Source organism: Gorilla gorilla, chromosome 16 (genome assembly GCF_029281585.2).
Source record: "Gorilla gorilla gorilla isolate KB3781 chromosome 16, NHGRI_mGorGor1-v2.1_pri, whole genome shotgun sequence".
Taxonomy (NCBI): Eukaryota; Metazoa; Chordata; class Mammalia; order Primates; family Hominidae; genus Gorilla; species Gorilla gorilla.
The window spans coordinates 42179234-42200309 of NC_073240.2; the positions used below are offsets into that span (position 1 = coordinate 42179234).

General features: G+C 48.3%; 1 protein-coding gene across 1 annotated transcript in view; it reads left to right on the forward strand.

Moving 5' to 3' along the window:
• RTF1 (RTF1 homolog, Paf1/RNA polymerase II complex component) overlaps window positions 1-14104 on the forward strand; it is a 71049-nt gene extending 56945 nt beyond the window's left edge. Inside the window, exons 7-18 of the mRNA XM_004056016.4 lie at window positions 1678-1813; window positions 2294-2471; window positions 5762-5844; window positions 6654-6741; window positions 6841-6948; window positions 7575-7652; window positions 8294-8415; window positions 8587-8644; window positions 9675-9752; window positions 10227-10322; window positions 11337-11448; window positions 11704-14104. Coding sequence (XP_004056064.1) covers window positions 1678-1813; window positions 2294-2471; window positions 5762-5844; window positions 6654-6741; window positions 6841-6948; window positions 7575-7652; window positions 8294-8415; window positions 8587-8644; window positions 9675-9752; window positions 10227-10322; window positions 11337-11448; window positions 11704-11810 — 1244 coding nt within the window. The 3' untranslated portion in view covers window positions 11811-14104. The remainder of the gene's footprint in view (window positions 1-1677; window positions 1814-2293; window positions 2472-5761; window positions 5845-6653; window positions 6742-6840; window positions 6949-7574; window positions 7653-8293; window positions 8416-8586; window positions 8645-9674; window positions 9753-10226; window positions 10323-11336; window positions 11449-11703) is intronic.
• The last annotated feature ends 6972 nt before the right edge of the window (window positions 14105-21076 follow it).

The window sequence follows — 21076 nt, forward strand, 5'->3', positions numbered from 1 at the left end:
TTACAGGTGTGAGCTACCGCACCCGGCCTAAAGAGAAACTTCTAATCAGCTATTTAGTTACCCCCCAGGCACATTTTGAACAGGAAAGGCAAGATAAATGCTTGATTAATTTTCCTTTCGTTTACCAGTTTTTGAAAGAATGAGATAGTTCCTGGCAAGGTATAGTGGCTCACATGTGTAATTCAAGACCAGCCTGGGCAACATAGTGAGACCCTGTTTCTGCAATATTTTAGAGAGAGAGAGATAGTTTTTAGCAACTTCCAAAGATGACCGATGAGTTTTATTTATTTTGAATATCCTTGTGAATTCATCATTTTTAACATGCTTTATGTGTTTTAATCCATTGCAGTTATTTTTCCTTCCTTCCTTCCTTCCATCCATCTTTTTCTCTCTCTCTTTTTTGAGACAGGATCTCTCTCTGTTACTCAGTCTGGAGTGCAGTGGCGCGATCTCGGCTCATTGCAACCTTCACCTCCCGGGTTCAAGCGATTCTCCCACCTCAGCCTCTTGAGTAGCTGAGACTACATGCGTGCACCACCACCTGACTAATTTCTTTTTGTATTTTTAGTAGAGATGGGGTTTAGCCATGTTGGCCAGGGTGGTGTTGAACTCCTGACCTTAAGTGAACCGCCTGCCTTGGCCTCCCAAAGTGCATGAGCCAACACTCCCAGCCTAAAATTTTTTTATATTATTCTTTTTTCTTTTTAAATCATAAGTACACAGATTAACCTGCCATCTTAGATTAATGGTAGCATATTGTACACACTTTTCTCTCTCTTTTTTTTTTTTAGCCACCACTCCTGGCTTGTTTTTTGTATTTTTGGTAGAGATGCAGATTCACCATGTTGCCCAGGCTGGTCCCAAACCCCTGAGCTCAAGTGATCTACCCACCTCGACCTCCCAAAGTGCTGGGATTACAGGCATGAGTCACCATGCCTGGCCACGTTCCTTTTTTTTTTTTTTTGAGATGGAGTCTCGCTCTGTTGCCCAGGCTGGAGTGCAGTGGTACAGTCTTGGCTCACTGCAACCTCTGCCTCCTGGGTTCAAGCGATTCTCCTGCCTCAGCCTCCCAAGTAGCTGAGATAACAGGTGCCGGCCACCACGCCTGGCTAATTTTTGTATTTTAGTAGAGACAGAGTTTCACCATGTTGACCAAGCTGGTCTCGAACTCCTGACCTCAAGTGATCCACCTGCCTCTGCCTCCCAAAGTGCTGAGATTACAGGCGTAAGCCACCGCACCCGTCCCCACATTCCTTTTTTATAGCTGCATAGTAGTTCATTGGTAGATGTAACAGTGGTGATTTAGCCACTCTCCTATTTTAAATTTTCCTCAGAAGCTTCTGAAGTCATCATGAGTCTTTCCCCCTCTTTCCTCCCCATAGTCAAGTGTCTTGAGTGCCATAAAAGAGAACTGTCATTAGTGTTGGTGACCCTTTCTGCCCACCTAGTATCAATCTTCCAGCCCTTTTTTCATCTGCTGGGGCCTGACATTTGGCACCTGAATAATTTTAACTCTGTGTTTTAACTCATTTCTGTATATACCCCAAGTTAGCACAATCCAGTCTAGAGAGGACAGAGCTGTGTATTTGAGTCCTCTTCCATTTCCAGTTCTTTTTCAAGGATGAATTCATTTTCTTGTTGAGAAAACCTAGGTAAACATCTCTTCTTTCTTTCTAGCTGAGCTCCTTGCCAAAAAACAGCCATTAAAAACCAGTGAGGTCTACTCTGATGATGAAGAGGAGGAAGAGGATGACAAATCCAGTGAAAAGTCAGACCGCTCATCACGAACATCATCGTCTGATGAAGAAGAGGAGTAAGCTCTTGTACATTTTGGTCTAGTAGGCAGGATAGGTGGGTTTTTGAGGGAGAGCTTGGTATCGTTTCCAAAATCTCCCTGGTTGGGCCACTAACTCTGACGTGGTTACCTTTGGTTTCCTGAACTGAGTTCCCCAGCACGTCAGCCCATTCATTTGGCTGCTAGCCTGTACGCTTAGACATTTCACCTGGGCCTGGAAGGTAGGAACTGACTTCGTGTCATTTTCAGATTGGCCTGGAGCTTTCATTCATTTTCTTACTCTGATGGGTTATCTAAGATGGCAGCCTCATTTGAAACAGCTCACACTACTGGTCAGGAACAGGATCCTATTACAAGTCTTTGCTGGTGCTTCATTTACTTCTCCTCCTAGGCTAGTCACATGTACTTTGGTTAAGTTTTGAGGAGTTGATATTATTTTTCTGTCTTGTTCTGTTTTTATGATGAACATTTTTTCCAGTGCCCCTTTGTTCCTCTTAGGAAAGAAGAGATCCCTCCCAAATCCCAACCAGTTTCCTTACCTGAAGAATTGAATCGGGTTCGATTATCACGGCATAAGCTAGAACGCTGGTGTCACATGCCCTTCTTTGCTAAAACTGTCACAGGATGTTTTGTGCGGATTGGCATTGGAAACCACAACAGCAAACCAGTTTACCGGGTTGGTATTTCTTCCCTTGGACAATTGTCCATGCTTTCAGTATAATTAGTCTCAACTGAGGGCAGGAGCTACTGAAAAAATCGATCACTCTTCTGTCAGCATTTGATGGAAAGTAGACTCCAAGTGGGATCCCCATAGAGCAGTGAGGTGCCCAGGAATCCTTCGTGACTCGTCGTCAAGAGGAGGACTTGGAGCCCAAGGGCCTGGAAGATTTGGATGTAGAATAATTTTCTCTATTCTCCCTTCAGTATAAAAGGGAGAAGGGAGGCATTTATGAAGTGTTCATTGGGAGTTACATAATCTAAAAGATTTGTTCATTTGAAAAACCAATGAATGAAAAGTTTCATGTTGCATACCAAGTGACTTCTACGCCAGGGAATTGTATTGAGGTTAAAAAAAACCCTACAGACTAATACAGGTTATTATGTAGGTTCCAGCACTGCTTCTGTGGTCCAGGTGGACTGGGCACAGTGGCTTACGCCTGTAATCCCAACACTTTGGGATTTATTTATTTATTTATTTATATTTTATTTTACCATTATTATTATTATTTTTTTTTTTGAGACGGAGTCTCATTCTGTCACCCAGGCTGGAGTGCAATGGTGTGGTCTTGGCTCACTGCAACCTCTGCCTCCCGGGTTCAAGTGATTCTCCCGCCTCAGCCTCCCAAGTAGCTGGGACTACAGGCGCATGCCACCACACCTGGCTAATTTTTGTATTTTTAGTAGATACGGGGTTTCACCATGTTGGCGAGGCTGGTCTTGAACTCTTGACCTTGTGATCCACCTGCCTCGGCCTCCCAAAGTGCTGGCGTGAGCCACCGCACCTGGCCTATTTTTATTTTTATTTATTTGTTGTTTTTTTTTTTTCAGACAGAGTTTTGCTTTTGTCGCCCAGGCCGGAGTGCAATGGCACGATCTTGGCTCACTGCAACCTCTGCCTCCCGGGTTCAAGCAATTCCCCTGCCTCAGCCTCCCGAGTAGCTAGTGTTACAGGCGCCCGCCACCGTGCCTGGCTAATGTTTGTATTTTTAGTAGAGATGGGGTTTCACCATGTTGGCCAGGCTGGTCTTGAACTCCTGACCTCAGGTGATCCACCTGTCTCGGCCTCCCAAAGTGCTGGAATTATTGACATGAGCCACTGAGCCCGGCCTTATTTTTAATTTTTTGTTTTTTATTTTTGGAGACAGAGTCTCACCCTGTTGCCCAGGCTGGAGTGCAGTGGCACGCTCTCGGCTCACTGCAGCCTCTGCCTCCTGGGTTCAAGCGATTCTCATGCCTCAGCCTCCAAGTGGCTGGGACTACAGTGGGACTGCAGGCACGTGCCACCACACCTGGCTAATTTTTTTTTAGACGGAGTCTCTTTTTTTTTTTTTTTTTTTTTTTTAGACGGAGTCTCGCTATGTGGCCCAGGCTGGAGTTCAGTGGCGTGATCTCTGCTCACTGCAAACTCTGGCTCCCAGGTTCACGCCATTCTCCTGTCTCAGCCTCCCTAGTAGCTGGGACTACAGGCGCCTGCAACCACGCCTGGTTAATTTTTTGTATTTTTAGTGGAGATGAGGTTTCACCGTGTTAGCCAGGATGGTCTTGATCTCCTGACGTCGTGATCCGCCCGCCTCAGCCTCCCAAAGTGCTGGGATTACAGGCGTGAGCCACCGCACCCGGCCTCACTTTGGGATTTAAAAAAAGATTTTTGTAGCAACAGCCTCTCTCTGTTTCTTATGCTGGTCTCAAACTCTGGGCCTCAAGTGATGTTCTGGCCTCAGCCTCCTAAAGTGCTTGGTGTTGGTTTTTTGTTTTGTTTTGTTTTGTTTTTTTGAGACGGAGTCTCGCCCTGTCATCCACGCTGGAGTGCAGTGGCGCGATCTCGGCTCACTGCAAGCTCCCACTCCTGGGTTCACGCCATTCTCCTGCCTCAGCCTCCCGAGTAGCTGGGACTACAGGCGCCCACCACCATGCCAGCTAATTTTTTGTATTTTTAGTAGAGACGGGGTTTCACCTTGTTAGCCAGGATGGTCTCGATCTCCTGACTTCGTGATCTGCCTTCCTTGGCCTCCCAAAGTGCTGGGATTACAGGTGTGAGCCACCACGCCCGGCCCAGGTGTTGGGTTTGTTTTTTTTTTTTTTTTTTGAGACAGTGTTTTAACCATGTTGCCCAGGCTAATCTGGAACTCCTGGACTCAAGCCATCTTCCTGCCTTGGCTTTCCAAAGTGCTAGGTTTGCAGGTGTGAGACACTGTGCCCAGCCTGTTTGAGACAGGATCTCGCCCTGTTGCCCAGGCTAGCATGCAGCGGTGTGATCAGAGCTCATTGCAACCTTGAACTCCTGGACTCAAACGATCCTCCTACAACAGCCTCTTTGAGTAGCTAGGACTGTAGGTGCACACCACTATGCCCAACTAATTTTTTTTTTCTTTTTTGTAGAGACTGGGTCTCGGCTGGGCGCAGTGGCCCACGCCTGTAATCCCAGTACTTTGGGAGGCGGGCGGATGACGAGGTCAGGAGATCGAGACCATCCTGGCTAACATGGTGAAACCCCTCTCTACTAAAAATACAAAAAATTAGCCTGGCGTGGTGGCACGTGCCTGTAGTCCCAGCTACTTGGGCGGCTGAGGCAGGAGAATCGCTTGAACCAGGGAGGCAGAGGTTGCAGTGAGCCAAAATCATGCCATTGCACTCCAGCCTGGGCGACAGAGCAAGACTGTCTCAAAAACAAAGAACAAAAAAAAAAGAGAGACTGGGTCTCTCTGTGTTGCTGAGGTTGGTCTCAAATTCCTGGCTTCAAGTAATCCTCCTACCTCAGCCTCCCAAAGTGCTGTAATTACAGGCCTGAACCTCGGCGCCCAGCCTGGATTATTTTTGTTTTGTTTTATTCTTGTCTGGTTTTTATGTGTGTTATCCCCTTGTATGAGGACCTGCAGCCATGCCATATCCTGAAATGCTTGGCAACAGAAACTGACCTACATGGCTTCACATTTGGTTGATAAAAATCAACTGGTGAAATCCCAAATACATCCCTTGTAAGTCAGAATTAGTTGGAGGAAAAGCTTCCAGTGGGCCCCATCGGGCTCCTCTTCTGCTGGCACTTGCTCCTCCTGGGCACAAGGCTCCCTGTGCTTGGCCATCTGGATTCTAAACCTGAGAAACCTTTCCCAGAACCCCTGGCAGCTGTGGACTCTACTCAGCACTCTATCGGTTGTCTGCGTTCAGGTAGAGAGACGCAAAGGAAGAGTGTTGTGGAAAGCTCTGGAAGAGTCTGGTTTTGACTGGTGTCTCTGTCCTCTCACTTAGGTTGCTGAGATTACGGGTGTTGTGGAAACCGCCAAAGTTTACCAACTAGGCGGCACCAGAACAAACAAAGGGCTGCAACTACGGTAGGAGGCACTTCTGGGGCAGCTTCTGCTTCCACTTCAAACAGGCACTGGCTTTGGGGGCTGCTATTCTCTCTGTGTGATGTTCCTTGTTACCATGAATGCTACATACGCAATCCCCACAAGGTACACTTGGAGGGAGACTTGTCTATAGGGAAGGTAGGATATTCTCTCCTCTAGAGGGAACCAAATATATGAAGGGGTAGGACACAGAGAAAGGAAATGTCTGGTTGTGAGAGACCCTCCTAGAGCCTCGCTGTCATTTCCTTGGCAAGCATGGCCAAGAGGCTTGCTTCTGGTTCTGGCTCTATCTCATAACCTCATCTGTGACAAGAAAGATCATTTTTATGGACTTCATTTCCTCTTCAGTAAAATGAAAGTGTCATTCACTCAGCAAATATTTACCGAATGTACAGTGTGCCAGGCACTGCCCTAGGTGCCATCATAGTGCACTGCAGCTTGGAACTCCTGGGCTCAGGTGATCCTCCCACCTCAGTCTCCTGAGGAGCTGCGACCACAGGCATGTAACCCTGTCCCAGGCTCTGTTGCATATTGTTGATGTTGACTGTAATGGATTTTATTGTAAATTGACTTTTGAAGCACTGACCAAGCCCATTTGGTTTCCAGTGCTAGCTTTGGGATCTCAATCTTGGCAGCTCATTAAAACAGCCTGGGATGATTTTATAGGGTAGCTAGGATTGAGAACCACTGCAATAGGTATATATAGGTGGTACATAGTCTGGTAAGGTTGCTTTGCTTGTACTACAGTCAACATGCACATTTCTTGGAGATGCTGTCTCTCTTTTATGTAGGCATGGCAATGACCAACGCGTGTTCCGTTTAGAGTTTGTCTCAAACCAAGAATTCACCGAAAGTGAGTTTATGAAGTGGAAAGAAGCGGTACGTGGCTAGAGATTACCTAGCAGTTGTTCGTGCACGTTGAGAAAATATCTTTCCAAAATCCCTTACTAATAATCTCGTATCGTGTTTTTGATCCAGATGTTCTCTGCTGGCATGCAGTTGCCCACTCTAGATGAAATCAATAAAAAGGAATTATCTATTAAAGAAGCTCTTAATTATAAATTCAATGATCAGGACATTGAAGAGGTAAGAAACCTGGTGCCCCAGAACCCGGAGGTTCATCAAGAACCAGTGTTGAGAGAACATGATTCTCTTTTATTTCCCTATATCTTGACATTTTTAGCTATGCATGAAAATGAGGGAATACTAATATTACTACCTGATTATTTATAGTTCATCAAGCTTTTTTCTATACATTCTCATGTCCGGATGAGGCTAACATAGACTGAAGTGTATTCAGAGTTCAGATGAGACAACAAATGAGGCTACATACACTAAAGTGTATTTAGGGTTCAGGGGTCTGTATTCTGCTAGGCTTGATCCTTCAAGAGTTTTCCTTTTCTAAAACATCTTGGTAAAATTATTTGATCTCTGTTCTCTTGGACAGTGGCTAGCCTTACACTACCAGGCCCTTGGGCTGCTGTTTCTTGGTGCATGTTCCTTCAGCCTGTCCCAGAAGAATCTCCGTGACCCAGGAAGCAGCATAGTATCCCTTGGAATGAACCCGCTCTCTCTCTCTCTGGGGCATGACACTGCTGTAGGAAGAGCAGCCCCCTTGTAACTAGCTGTTTGCATCCAAAATGGGCTCACTTAGCCTGTCTACAAAAATAGCTTAGGAATACCTCACTGCTGGTATCTCCTCTCTGGTACAGATTGTAAAAGAGAAAGAAAGGTTCAGAAAAGCTCCACCCAACTACGCTATGAAGAAGACTCAGCTACTGAAGGAAAAGGTAAGGAGTTGTACTCGAGCCTCTTTCCTCATCCTGTAAGGAGATGTGGAAATCAAACTTGTTCATCCTCTGCCAAGTTAGTGGTGGCAGGATTGGGAGAAAATTCTGGGCTCGATTATAAGCACCACAGTGTGTTCTTGGCACCTGGGCAACGTTCCTTGGCCATTTTCCATTCCCTAAATTCAAACTCATCTTCTGCGTGTGTGCCAGTCTTCTTACTTTCTAGTCACTTCAGTTTCCTGTGTAATAAAATAGACCCTGGGGTGGTATTTAACACTGAGTCTGAACAGACAGATGACACTGTCAAGGCCACCTGTGGCTGGTGATTTTCCATTCTTCAGACTGGGTTGGGGTGGGCCTTGTTATGGTGGTTTAGCCACCCTATGAGGCCTGGGGTTCTACTGCCACCAGGGACCCACAGCCAGGTAGCTGTATGGGAAGGTGTTCCCCACTGTACTGTGCACTACTATAATATAAATTATATCTTGTATTTGTAAAGTACTTCTACAGTATTCTTCCACATCTCCTGTCCTTTGCTCACCACATGAGATATCTTTGCCTGTGCTGGAAGTAAGGGGATACCTGATACGGAGTCAGTTGTATGTAGCCAAGAACGAACTCACACATCTCTCTATGTGTAGGCCATGGCTGAGGACCTGGGAGATCAGGACAAGGCCAAACAAATCCAAGATCAACTGAATGAGCTGGAGGAACGGGCAGAGGCCCTGGACCGCCAGCGGACCAAGAACATATCCGCTATCAGGTGTGTTATGGAGCCTATTTTTGGCCCACAGACCTTGGCCAAAATTATCAGGCAAGCCTGTGGCCTGTACACTCTGTGCTGCACTGACCCCATAGATATCTGGGTTCAGGGCTCAGTGGTTCCCTCCCTCCCTTGTTTCACAGCCACTGACTTATCCCTCTTACCCCACAGTTACATCAACCAGCGGAACCGGGAGTGGAACATTGTAGAGTCTGAGAAGGCCCTTGTGGTAAGAAAACTTTATCTGAATCACTAAAACAAAGTTAATTAATAAACCATGACATCTTTTCTACATCTTGCCTAAGTTTATTTTTTAATTATTGAAATAACATAGGCACTTAACATATACACACTCTCTCTGTATGTCCATGTACATCGATATAATTTATTCATAATGAAAAGCAGCAGGCTTCTGCCCTGTCCTACCTCTTCCCACCCTTAGATTCTACTCCACAGGTATTTGTTTTTTCTCAATTTCTGTTTCTTGGTTGTTTCCCCCATATCTACTCTGGTATTCTTGAAGGGAAAAGGATAATATGCCGGGCGTGGTGTCTCAGGCCTGTAATCCCAGCACTTTGGGAGGCCGAGGCGGGTGGATCACCTGGGGTCAGGAGTTTGAAACCAGCCTGGCCAACATGACAAAACCCTGTCTCTCCTAAAAATACAAAAATGAGCCGGACATGGTGGTGCACGCCTGTAATCCCAGCTACTTGGGAGGCTGAGGCACGAGAATCACTTGAACCTGGGATGTGGAGATTGCAGTGAGCTGTCGGGCCACTGCACTTTAGCCTGGGCAAGAGAGCAAGAATCCATTTAAAAAATAAAAAAAATTAGCCGCGCACGGTGGCTCACGCCTGTAATCCCAGCACTTTGGGAGGCTGAGGTGGATGGATCACCTGAGGTCAGGAGTTTGAGAGCAGCCTGGCCAACATGGCGAAACCCTGTCTCTACTAAAAATACAAAAATTAGCTGGGTTTGGTGGCTTGCACCTGTAGTCCCAGCTGCTGGAGAGGCTGAGGCAGGAGAATCACTTGAACCTGAGAGGCAGCAGATGCAATGAGCTGAGATTGTGCCACTGCACTTCAGCCTAGGCGACAGGGCGAGACTCCATCTCAAAGAAAATTTAAAAAAAAAAAAAAGGAAAAGGATAATAGCTTTTTTTTTTCAGTCCCGTGCAAAGACTTATTTGCCTGTGAGCTTATGGTGAATGAGAAGAGGGGATGGAGGTGCAGTTCTGTGGTGCATGCTTTCTGTTTCAGGCTGAAAGTCACAACATGAAAAACCAACAGATGGATCCCTTTACTCGGCGGCAGTGCAAGCCTACCATCGTTTCTAATGTGAGTGCTGAAAGAGGACGTTTTAGTCAGGACCTAGATTCTAGGACACAAAATGAATTCCATTAGGAAATTAATAACGAAGTTAAAAATAATGTTTTCTTAGCTGGGATTTGCTTGTCTGAAGCTCTTGGGTCTGGATACTTCCTTTTTTATCTTGCTATAGGACATATCGGTAGTGAAAACGTGGCATGGATTTATAAAAACCTAGTGACTGATCCTCCTGTATCAGGGTGGGTTTACAGTGCAGCAGACATTAGTAATGTGTCCCTTAGCTAGGGCCTGGCTGGGCTGGGCTTGGCTTTCAAGCTTGTAATTGCCTTTTTTTTTTTTTTTGCTGCTTTGAGGAAAACCCCACTAGCTGCTGATGGGTCGGCTGTGGTGCTTGTGATGTTAGTTTGGTAGGTGGGAAAGAATCTGGCAGTAGGACTCTGTGAGTGTCAAACCATCTCTAAAACAACTTATTTTCTCTCTCAGTCCAGAGACCCAGCTGTTCAAGCTGCCATCTTGGCCCAGCTGAATGCAAAATACGGTTCTGGAGTGTTACCAGATGCTCCAAAGGAAATGAGCAAGGCAAGTGTGGTACCACCCTGTTGCCTGCTGAGTGAGGCTGCTGGCTGAGATACCGAACAAGTACCTTGTCTAGTTTGGGCTTGATTTTTCCACCTTGAGGAACAGGGAGTCCCTCTTGGAGTCCCTTCTCCATCCCAGTTATTTACAGATATAATCAACAGACAACCTTAATTCCAAACCTAACACCACTACTTACCTAGGGCCTTGACTATGTCCTTCAGCAGCTGGCTTCCAGCCCTCAGCATCCCCTTTTCTCCTGTGCAAAATGAGGGTACTACTATATACCCTGCCAGCTTCACAGGAGGAGAGATAACATACAAAGATCAGACATTGTAAAAGTGAAAGCTTGTTGAAAATGGCACATTTAAAAGCAGTTTTCTTGCTGGGTGCAGTGGCTCATGCCTGTAATCCCAGCACTTTGGGAGGCGGAGGTGGGCGGATCACCTGAGGTCAGGAGTTTGAGACCAGCCTGGCCAACATGGTAGAACCCCGTCTCTACTAAAAATAGAAAAAAATTAGCTGGGCATGGTGGCGGGTTCCGATAACCCCAGCTACTGAGGAGGCTGAGGCAGGAGAATCGCGTGAACCTGGGAGGGGGAGGTTGCAGTGAGCCAAGATTGCACCGTTGTACTCCAGCCTAGGTGACAAGAGTGAGACTCCCATCTCAAAAAAAAAAAAAAAGCAGTTTTCTGTCCAAGTTAAGTCTTTTCCTGTTGGAGTCTAACTGGTCTCAGGATTTCTGAAATCTTAGGTCAGGAAGTGACCCGTTGCTTAAGCCCACCCTTTCTACAACTCATACTACAGACACAAGCCTGCCCTCTTCTCTGTGCTTGTAGCCTTCAGGAGAGAAAGCTCTTTGTTTGTGGCCTCCCTCTGAGAGAAGGAATCAGAAAGGGGCCTTAGTAGGAAAATCTAATGAACTCAAATAAGAGCCTCGTACCGTTAGTGGCTGCTGCTGCTTGAAATCCCCTTGCATTTATGCTCTTACCATTAGCTTTCCTCTTCACATTCCAGGGTCAAGGCAAAGATAAAGATTTGAATTCTAAGTCAGCCAGTGACCTCTCAGAAGATCTGTTCAAAGTACACGATTTTGATGTGAAGATTGACTTACAAGTTCCCAGCTCAGGTATGTGAGGGTGGGGCGGGTGGTGAGGGCTGAGAACCAGATGGATCCATGGTTTTCTGGGGCAACAAGGAAGCCCACTTTTAGGGAAGAAAGGGGAATGCTGGCTCATCAGCATCCACAGGCCAGGCCAAGACAGGCTGCGGGTATGGTGAGAGGGACCAGGGCCACAGTCAGGAGGCTGCCTGCAGGAGTGCAGCACAGGACTAAGAGGACTTTGTGGGACCTCAGCTGCAAACTTGCTCTTCTTTCCCACAGAGTCAAAGGCTTTAGCCATCACCTCCAAGGCTCCGCCAGCCAAGGATGGGGCTCCAAGGAGATCTCTGAACTTGGAAGACTACAAAAAACGACGAGGGCTTATTTGAGCACACCCAGCCTGCTGCTTCTGACCCTGCATGCCCCATCGCAGCGTCCCACCTTTCCTCCTTTCCTTTGATTTAGCCTCTTTGGGCTGGAGCAGCTGTTGAACTGGGAAGAGACTCTAAATTGCCAGTCATCTGTAATATAAACCATTTGCTGTATAGACCTCCTTTGTCTGCACACCATCTCCCACCAGCCTCCCCTCCCCCAGGGCCCCACCCAGTGTGGGCCTGGGCTCTCTTGGGCTTTATCCATGTCTTTAGATTTGTGTTTGCCTTTTGTTTTTTTAACCGCGCAGTTCATTGGCCACTCTGCACGCATTCAGTATTACCATGGAGCTGGGAATCTTGCTGGAGCCCCTGGGGCAATAGCAGCAGCACCAGGCGGTCTCCTCTACAGACTGCCTTGGCCCACCCATTGAACATTCGGCACGTGACCTTGTGGAGGGAGCGGGGATTGGGCACCTGCGATCCTCTTTCCTCTCTTCATCTTTCTCTTCTGCCCTTCTTTTTGGAAGAAGGGGTTTCAAAACCAGTTTAGTTTCCAAAAAGTGTACATTTGTTGGGGGGGGCTCTAATTTGAGAGCGAGAGTGTGTATGTGTGTGTGTGTGTAAGTGTGTGGATTTTTTTATCATTTTTTTAAAACGCAGTACTCTTTGTATCAGTCTGTCATGGGTCTATAGCTGTTTCAGATTTTTTTCAGCTGTACTTGAGCATCTGAAACTGCAAGAAAGAAACTCATTAAATGTGATTCTTCTTACTAAACAGGCCTGACTGCTGTAGCTGTGTAACTTCCCCATTCCCACCTACTCTTCCCATCCCTTCCCAACTTTGGAGAAAACTCCCCAGTTTAGCCCCCTGACCTGCAGGCTGTGTCCTGGCAGGTGTGGGAGGGAAGCCCATGGCCGGGTACCAGGGAGGGCAGTGAATGTCTTGCTCATCCCATGGGTACAGCCCACAGCTTCTTGGCTGAACGTAGAACTTCTTTTTCTCACCCAGTATACCAGCCTCTTCCTGGTGATTCTGTTTTGCTGCTTTGGCAAGAATTACATTTTGTTTTTAAGAGAAATTTCTGAATATGAATGTGGAGAGCAAACACAAAAAGATTTAGGTTACGCCGGGTGCGGTAGCTCACGCCTGTAATCCCAGCACTTTGGGAGGCCGAGGCGGGTGGATCACCTGAGGTCAGGAGTTCAAGACCAGTCTGACTAACACGGTGAAACCCCATCTCTACTAAAACTACAAAACTTAGCCGGGCATGGTGGTGCGCGCCTGTAATCCCAGCTACTCGGGGGGCTGAGACAGGAGAATCCCTTGAACCTGGGAGGCGGAGGTTGTGGTGAGCCAAGATCGTGCCACTGCACTCCAGTCTGGGTGACAGAGTGAGACTCTGCCTCAAAAAGATTTAGGTTGCAAATGTTTCAAGCATGTGCAGTTTTGTGTGTGTGTATACATATATATGGTCAGCATATATATTGTGCAGCTAGGGCGAAGCCAGCAGAGGTGTGTGTATGTCTTTATGAAATGTTTGAAAAGAGATAAGCTGACTGCTTGATAATCACTCTCAGGTGTAAAGCTCCAAGTGTAAATAAAAGTGGCATTTAACAAATCTTTCAGAACAAAGTACAGCTGACTATATATACCAAGAGCTAAGCTAAAGGAACAGCTGAGAGCTCCGATCTCCATGAGAGACGAATCTAAAAGCTCTGCTTTGTATTTCCTCACCCTGCTTTCGTACAAGGAAGGGGGACGATGGGAAATCATGGACTTGTAAGTTGTATTTAAACATAAAAATGAACTTGGTAACTTCTGGGTTTAGTAGAGCCTCAGTGTCGCTTTAACTTAGTTTACTTTTTTTTTATTTTTAAAGCAGCAATGGATGGTTTTAAAGGAGTATTATGATTGTAAAATTGCTAAATATGACTGTAACACAGCTATGTGGTAGCTGCGACACAGTTCACTTGGGCAAAGGAGTGGTGATGGACTCGTTAAAATCATATATACTTGAATAGTCCATTGACCGAAACTCTTTATAGACTATTGTGTAAATGTGGAATCACAGACTGTTAACATTGCCTGGACTTCAGCAGAGTCCTGGAGCTGCTGGGACCTCTCCTATCATGATGAACTTGGACTTTTTTTTTTGATTTCTGGTTTTAAAAAACATAAAATTATAGAATCCAGATAATTTGCTGGAGTCATTCTGATCCACCATGTAGATCTGTATTTAGTATCATTTGGATTTGGAGAAGTGTTGATTACATTATGGCTGTGTAATAAAATTTTTATTAAAACTGCATCACACTGTAGCCACTTTGCCACCACCTCCCCACATGTAGCCGCTGAAACCCCCACGAATGCCAGTGCACACAGCAGGGAGAAAAGCCAACCAAAGAAGACCGAAGGGTATCTTTCCACCCGAGTAGCCTCTGTAGTGATTGGGACCAAGACTAAGGACTTGTCTCCAATCTCAGCTGAGGCAGTGCCTCTGAACCAAGATCTTGGCCAGGCATTAAGACACTGGCTTTGTCCTACCAACTAGGATTTCTTGATGGTTCACACTATTTCTTGTGCTGGGGAATTCCCTCACTGGGCCCCTCCTCCCTCCACAGTGTGGTTTCAGTGTTGAAGGGTGCAGCACCCACGGTTGTTTTTATGCATTTTTTCAGTTCCTTCCAAGAAGCAAAAAGGCCAGTGTCCATCTGCCTAGTTCATAATGTTTATAGGTCTGTTTGTCTGTCTTGCTTCTGGCAGGTGTAGGGAAAGTCTACTGCCTGCCACTCCCTTCAAAAAGAATGTTTTTGCTTTTGTGAAGTCCTGACTTGTCACTCAAACTGTACCAATATTGTAAATAAATGTTATGCCATTTTAACAAAGGGATCAGATTGAGTCTAAGGATTGCATCCTGAGTGGCAACTCCTAAAGCCATGTTTTGAAAGTCCAAGAGAACCTCTCTTGCTCCTTTTCCTTCTTCTCTTAGCCCCGTGCCCACAAAAGTGAAAGTGGCCATCGTCAACTCTTTAGCAGCCTGGTTCCCCGGAAGCCTCTCTGGTAGGGTAGTTGCCTAGACCCAAGGAAACCTCCAGTTGTCCTGGTTTACTTCCTGTCTTGGTAAGAGACCAATAAGTTTTAACAGAGCTAAGTAGACCCCTGATGTATTGCCTAACCCTAGTGAGAATCTGGGCCTTTCAACCTTTTTTTTTAAGCTGGGGTCTCTGCTGTCTAGGCTGGAGTGCAGTGGTGTAATCACAGCTCACTGCAGCCTCAACCTCCCGGGCTCAAGTGATCCTCCCACCTCACCATTCCAAGTAGCTGGGACTACAGTCATGCACCATCACACCCAGCTAATTTTTAAATTTTCTGTTGAGACAGAATATTGCTATGTTGCCCAGGCTGGTCTTGAACTCCTGGCCTCGAGTGATCCTCCCGCCTCAGCCTCCCAAAATGCTGGGATTGCAGGCATGAGCCACTGTGCTCAGCTCCTTTCAACTTTAAATTGGCCTAGGCACAGTTTCTTTGCTCTTCTTTTTTCTGGCTATCATGAGTTTGAAGGGGGTGCCCAGGGGCCATGAGTGTGGCTATGGAGGAAACACTGATCTTCCTTCATCCACTCCCCGCTCATGCTGGGGAGGTCTATAGGCCTCCCCATCCCCAGTGCCTGAGGCTGTGTCTCCAACCTTTCTGAACACATTTTAGCTAGGAAGCAAGAAGATCCTGGATCTTCCACACCCTTTAAGAAGGCAAGGGATGGCAATCACAGTGATAAGAGCCACGTCCAAGACCGCTTCTGGTGGTGGAGAGGTTGCTTACCTGCAAGTGCGTCCAATGAGGTTTTCTCCAACTCCCCAGCACTCCCACTACCTAACTGTTGGGAGCAGTGGGACCTAGAGAGCAGGGGTTCTGGGCAGATGACAACATAGCTTGCTTATCTTCCACGATTTGGGTGCTGTGGGGCAGCAACTTGCTACCTATCTCTGAGAAGCAAGAAAGACCACCTGGGGTGCAAGTGGAGAGAAGAAGGGTGCTGGGTTGGTCAGCTTCATCTCCCTGGCCACGTTTTTCCAGAAGGGAGATCTTCCTTCAGTAACTATAATGTGGCTGTGATCCAGCAGCCTTAGGAAGCCATCAACTCCCAGCTCAAATTTTTTTCACGATTTCCCTGACTTAAGCGGAGACTGCTGAGCTCCCTTGGCAAGGAGGTTGTTAAGGAGCTGAAGGGAATGGCAGTGCTAAGACAGGGCCAAAAGGCATGCCTTCTCTAAGGTTCCACAGGCCAGCCCCAGGGAACATGGAGATACGGCTTTTAGGCACTGGAGCATAGATAGGCATGTCTAGGGCTTCCAGACCATGCTCAGGATACAAGGGAGGGTCAAGAGCCAAAAGGCACCCAGGCTCGGGAAAGGGTTCAGATCCCCGCTCTGCCACTTGCTACTACCTAGGGCTGAGCTACTTAACACTGTTGAGCCACAAGTTTTCCACCTTTCAAAAAACAACCTGTCCCCAGTAGGGGTCCAATAAATGCTGTTGTTAATGAGAGTGAAGCCGCTGGACCCGGGAGGAGAGGAACGGCCCTCGGAGTGGGCTGATGGAGGGCGGAAGCACTGGGCAGTGGGCAGGACCCAGAAACTCCACTTGGGCTGGGGGTGGGGGTGGGGGAAAAGAATCCCTGACTCCAGATGGAGGCTCCCATTGGGAGACCCTGGGCTGGCCTAGGGATGCGTCCAGAGAAAGTGTGCTGCCTCTGGGCCAGGCCCTCGTTGCTGTCATTCCCCACAGGCCAATGCACACCACCTTTACTGACCAGGCTTCTGAAGGCGTTGAAGGCTTGCCACCTTACCACCCTCCAGCTGGCCCCAACTGAGGCCCGACCTACCCACAACCCCCAAGAGTAGTGAATACTCAAAATAGCACCAATAGTACCAAACCAGAAGGTAAGTGTAAAAGAAGCACAACAAAGCTCTGACCCTTCCCATGATGATTACCTTGATACTTCTTCAAAAGATAGATACTTTTGGGCCCTGCGCCATGGCTCCTGCCTGTAATCCCAGCACTTTGCAAGGCCGAAGAGGGAGGATCGCTTGGGGCCAGGAGTTCGAGACCAACCTGGTCAACATAGCGAGACTCCATTTCTTTTTTTCTTTTTTCTTTTTTTTTTTTTTTGAGGTGGAGCCTCGCTCTGTCCGCCCAGGCTGGAGTGCAGTGGCGCAATCTCGGCTCACTGCAACTTCCGCCTCTCAGGTCCATGCAATTCTACTGCCTCAGCTTCCCAAGTAGCTGGGATTACAGGCATGTGCCACCATTCCTGGCTAATTTTTGTATTTTTAGTAAAGGTGAGGTTTTACCATGTTGGCCAGGCTGGTCTTGAACTCCTGACCTTGTGATCCTCCCGCCTCGGCCTCCCAAAGTGCTGGGATTACAGGCGTGAGCCACCACGCCCGGCCTCTATTTTTTTTTTTTTTTAAATCGAATACTTTTGATTTCTTTTTCTCTTTTAGCGATGGATAGCCCTGCTTCGCTAAGCGCGTGCGATGCAGCACAGCCCTTCACCTGGCAAGCCCGGAAGGCTCAGGTTGACTCCATCAGTTTTGCCGGGAGAGCCCTTCGGCGCTCCCCGCTTGGTGTCTCCACCACCCCCCGCACCGGCCTGGGCGCCACCCGTGTCCGCGCCAACGGTCCCCGCATCCCTCGCCCCGTGCGCCTCCTGCGCCGTTAGCGCCCAGTCCACGCAGGAAGGGAGGAGGCGCGCGGCCGCTGCGTTCCAGGGCGCTCTGCCCTCGTTCCCCACTCCGGGCCCGCAGCCTCAGAGCCAGGGTCTCAGTGGCCCGGGGCCTGCATGCGTCTCCAGCCGTGGATCCCCCGGGGCGCGCGCCTTGGGAGTTGTGAGCTGGACCCCGGTTCGCACGCGGCCCACGCGGAGACGCATGGGCACTACGGTCCCAGACCCCGGGCCACTGCATGCTCTGTGGACTCGGTCCCCAGGCACACCCGAGGTGTGGAGGTCACGCCTGCAGGCGCAGAGCTCACAGATGGAATTAGGAGGCGCCTCCTAACCCCCGCCGCCCCCCCTCACATGCCACCGTGACTACACGATGCAGGGACCCCCGACGACGTCCCAGGCATTCCTATAGTGGTCGCCTCCGCAAGCTGAGTCCCTGACCTCAGACCCTTCCTGTCCCCTTCGCCTTCCCTCGCACTGGGTGAGGTTCTGCGGGTTCTGAGTTCTGGAGAAGAAGGAGAGTCACAGGAACACAGGCTCCTGAGTGGGATCGGAAACCTTGTTTCTGAAGTGTCAGGAGAGAATATGTTCTTACTGCGCACACACAGGTGTGGTGACACATTTTGTTCGTTTTAGACAAGAGTGACTCAGACTGTGGAGGGTCAATGAACACTGCTAGATCCTGAGCCCTGCTGAGGTAACCTTGCACCCAACCCTGGATATTCCCACAAAGTCTAGTCCATCCACTTATGAGGTCAGAGATTGCCGGGAAGGAAGGGAAACCTAGAGGCCAGGAAAAGAGGCTGGGGCTGGGAGCTGAGGGCTCGCCTGTCAGGTGAAGACCCATTCACGCCTCTTTCCAAGAGAAAGGAGACCCTCACCTCTCTCCCATTCTCACGTGTCCACTGGGCTCTGGCCAGCCCTCCAGCACCCTCTCTGGTAGGCCCTGACGGAGAAGGACATTGAACCCACCAGAGGTGAGGAATGTTTTGGATGCAGGAAGCAGCTGAGAAACCAAAATTCCCAGCGCCCACATTGACAACCTCTTGGAAAGGGAGAGAAGGCAGCCACTGAGCGTCCCAGGGCCTGTTTTCTTCTTGGGCCCTTTCTGGTTTCCTTCCTCGGTAAGACAATGAAAATGATACACTATCACTCCCGGAAACGGGCGGGGGCATCACAGGATCCACTCATTCCTGTGTCCTTTGCACCTAGCACAACAGCAGCTGCTCCATGGAAGTGTGTCTGCTCTGTGAATGCATGAGTGAATCACAGGTATTGTCACAGAATAGTGGGGTCTTAGGGTCATAAAGTCCCTTGGAAGGGCACCAAGTCCCACAGTGCATGTCTGGGAGTTGTTACTAGAATAAGACCTTGCACCACCGGGTCCAGTGGAACATGACAGCCCAACCCCCTCTCACCTCCCCACTCCTACCACACACACACACCGCACACACACTACACACACACACACACACCACACACACCACACTCACACCTACCACACCTACCACACACCACACACCACACCCACCACACATGCCACACTCACACCACACCCACACCACATACCACACACACACACCACATACAACACACAACACACACATACCACACACGTGCGCCACACATACATGCCATATACACCACAAACATAACCCCACACACACACCACACATGCCACAATGACACATACCACACACACACTAGAGAGGCTCTGCTCCTGCTGGAGAAGACTTGAAGTCTCCTCAAAGGAACAGATGCTCCATTCAGGAGGACAGGTCAAAGGCTGTGCCTTCCCTTCTCTCCCCAAGGTGAAAGGCCCTGCTTGTCATCTTAGGAAGCAGAAACCAGCACTGTGCCTGGCAGAGGGTGATGAGTGGTGATTTTGCTCCTGCCACTGGTGCTGCCCTGAGGATGGGACAGAGGTGGGCACAGCTATGAGGCAGGCTGGGGTGAGGACCCCAGAAACCCCTCACCTCACACATCCCATTTTCCAGGCCCTTTTTTCTTCCCTAGTTTTGTACCTGAGGGTGATGTTTCTCTAGAAGAGATGCAGCCCTCAGTCATGATAAATCCTGAAAAAAAAAAAATTTTTTTTTTTTTGATACGGGGTCTCTCAATCTGTTGCCCAGGCTGGAGGGCAATGGCTTGATCACAGCTGACTGCAGCCTCAACCTCCCTGGGCTCAGGTGATCCTCCCACCTCTTCCTCCTGAATACCTTGGACCACAGGCATGTGTCACCATGCTTGGCTAATTTTCTTATTTTTTGTAGAGATGGGTTTTCAGCATGTTGCTCAGGCTGGCCTCAAATTCCTAGGTTCAAGTGATCCTCTTGCCTGGGCCACCCAAAGTGCTAGGATTACAGGTACCAGTCACTGGGCCCACCCCTGAAGGTCTTTGATGGGGGTGAAGACTCAGGCACTTCAAGAAGCAGACCTCAGGCCAGGCACAGTGGCTCATGCCTATAATCCCAGCATTTAGGGAGGCCAAGGTGGGCAGATCACCTGAGGTCAGGAGTTCAAGACCAGCCTGGACAACATGGAGAAATCTCATCTCTATTAAAAATATAAAAATTAGCTGGGCATGGTGGCAGGTGCCTGTAATCCCAGCTACTCAAAAGCTGACACAGGAAATTTCCTGAACCCAGGAAGCAGAGGTTGCAGTGAGCTGAGATCACACCAATGCACTCCAGCCTTGGCAACAGAGCGAGACTCTGCCTCAAAAAAAAAAAAAAAGCAGACCTCTAGGGAACAGGAGGATCAACCAACTGAGATACCACAAGAAGATAGGTTCTGGCTGGGCACAGTGGCTCACGCCTATAATTCTAGCACTTTGGTAGGCCAAAGCAGGAGGATTGCTTGAGCCCAGGAATTCAAGACCAGCCTGGACAAAAGAGTGAGATCCCTGTCTCTACAAAAAATTTAAAAATTGGCTGGGCATGATGACACATGCCTCTGCCTGTGGTCCCGTCTACTCGAGAGGCTAAGGCAGGAGGATCACTTAGGCCCAGGAAGTTGAGACCGAAGTGAGCCGTGATTGTGACTCTGCACTCCAGCCTGGGTGACCGAGTGAGACCCTGTCTCAAAAATAAATAAATAAATAAAGGAAAAGAAAAAAGGTTATCTGCTCAGACATGTAAGCTGGCCTTGTGGCCAAGGCAGAGAGACTCTCATGGCCTATCTCAGAACAGCCACCTAATGACCATCAAAACCTTGACACACTGGCGGGGTGCAATGGCTCATGCCTGTAATCCCAGCACTTTGGGAAGCTGAAGGAAAAAGACTGTTTGAGGCTAGGAGTTCAAGACTTGGCCAACATAGGGAGACTCCATCTCTACAAAAAGTTTTTAAAATTAGTTGAGCATGGTAGTGTGTGCCTGTGGTCCCACCTACTCAGGAGGCTGGGGCAGGAGGATCCCTTGAGCCCAGGAGGTGGAGGCTGCAGTGAGCCATGATGGCACACTCTAGCCTGGGTTACAGAGTGAGTGAGACTTTGTCTAAAAAAAAAAAACAAAAACCCAAAAACAAACAAAAAACAACCTTGACACATTCCTC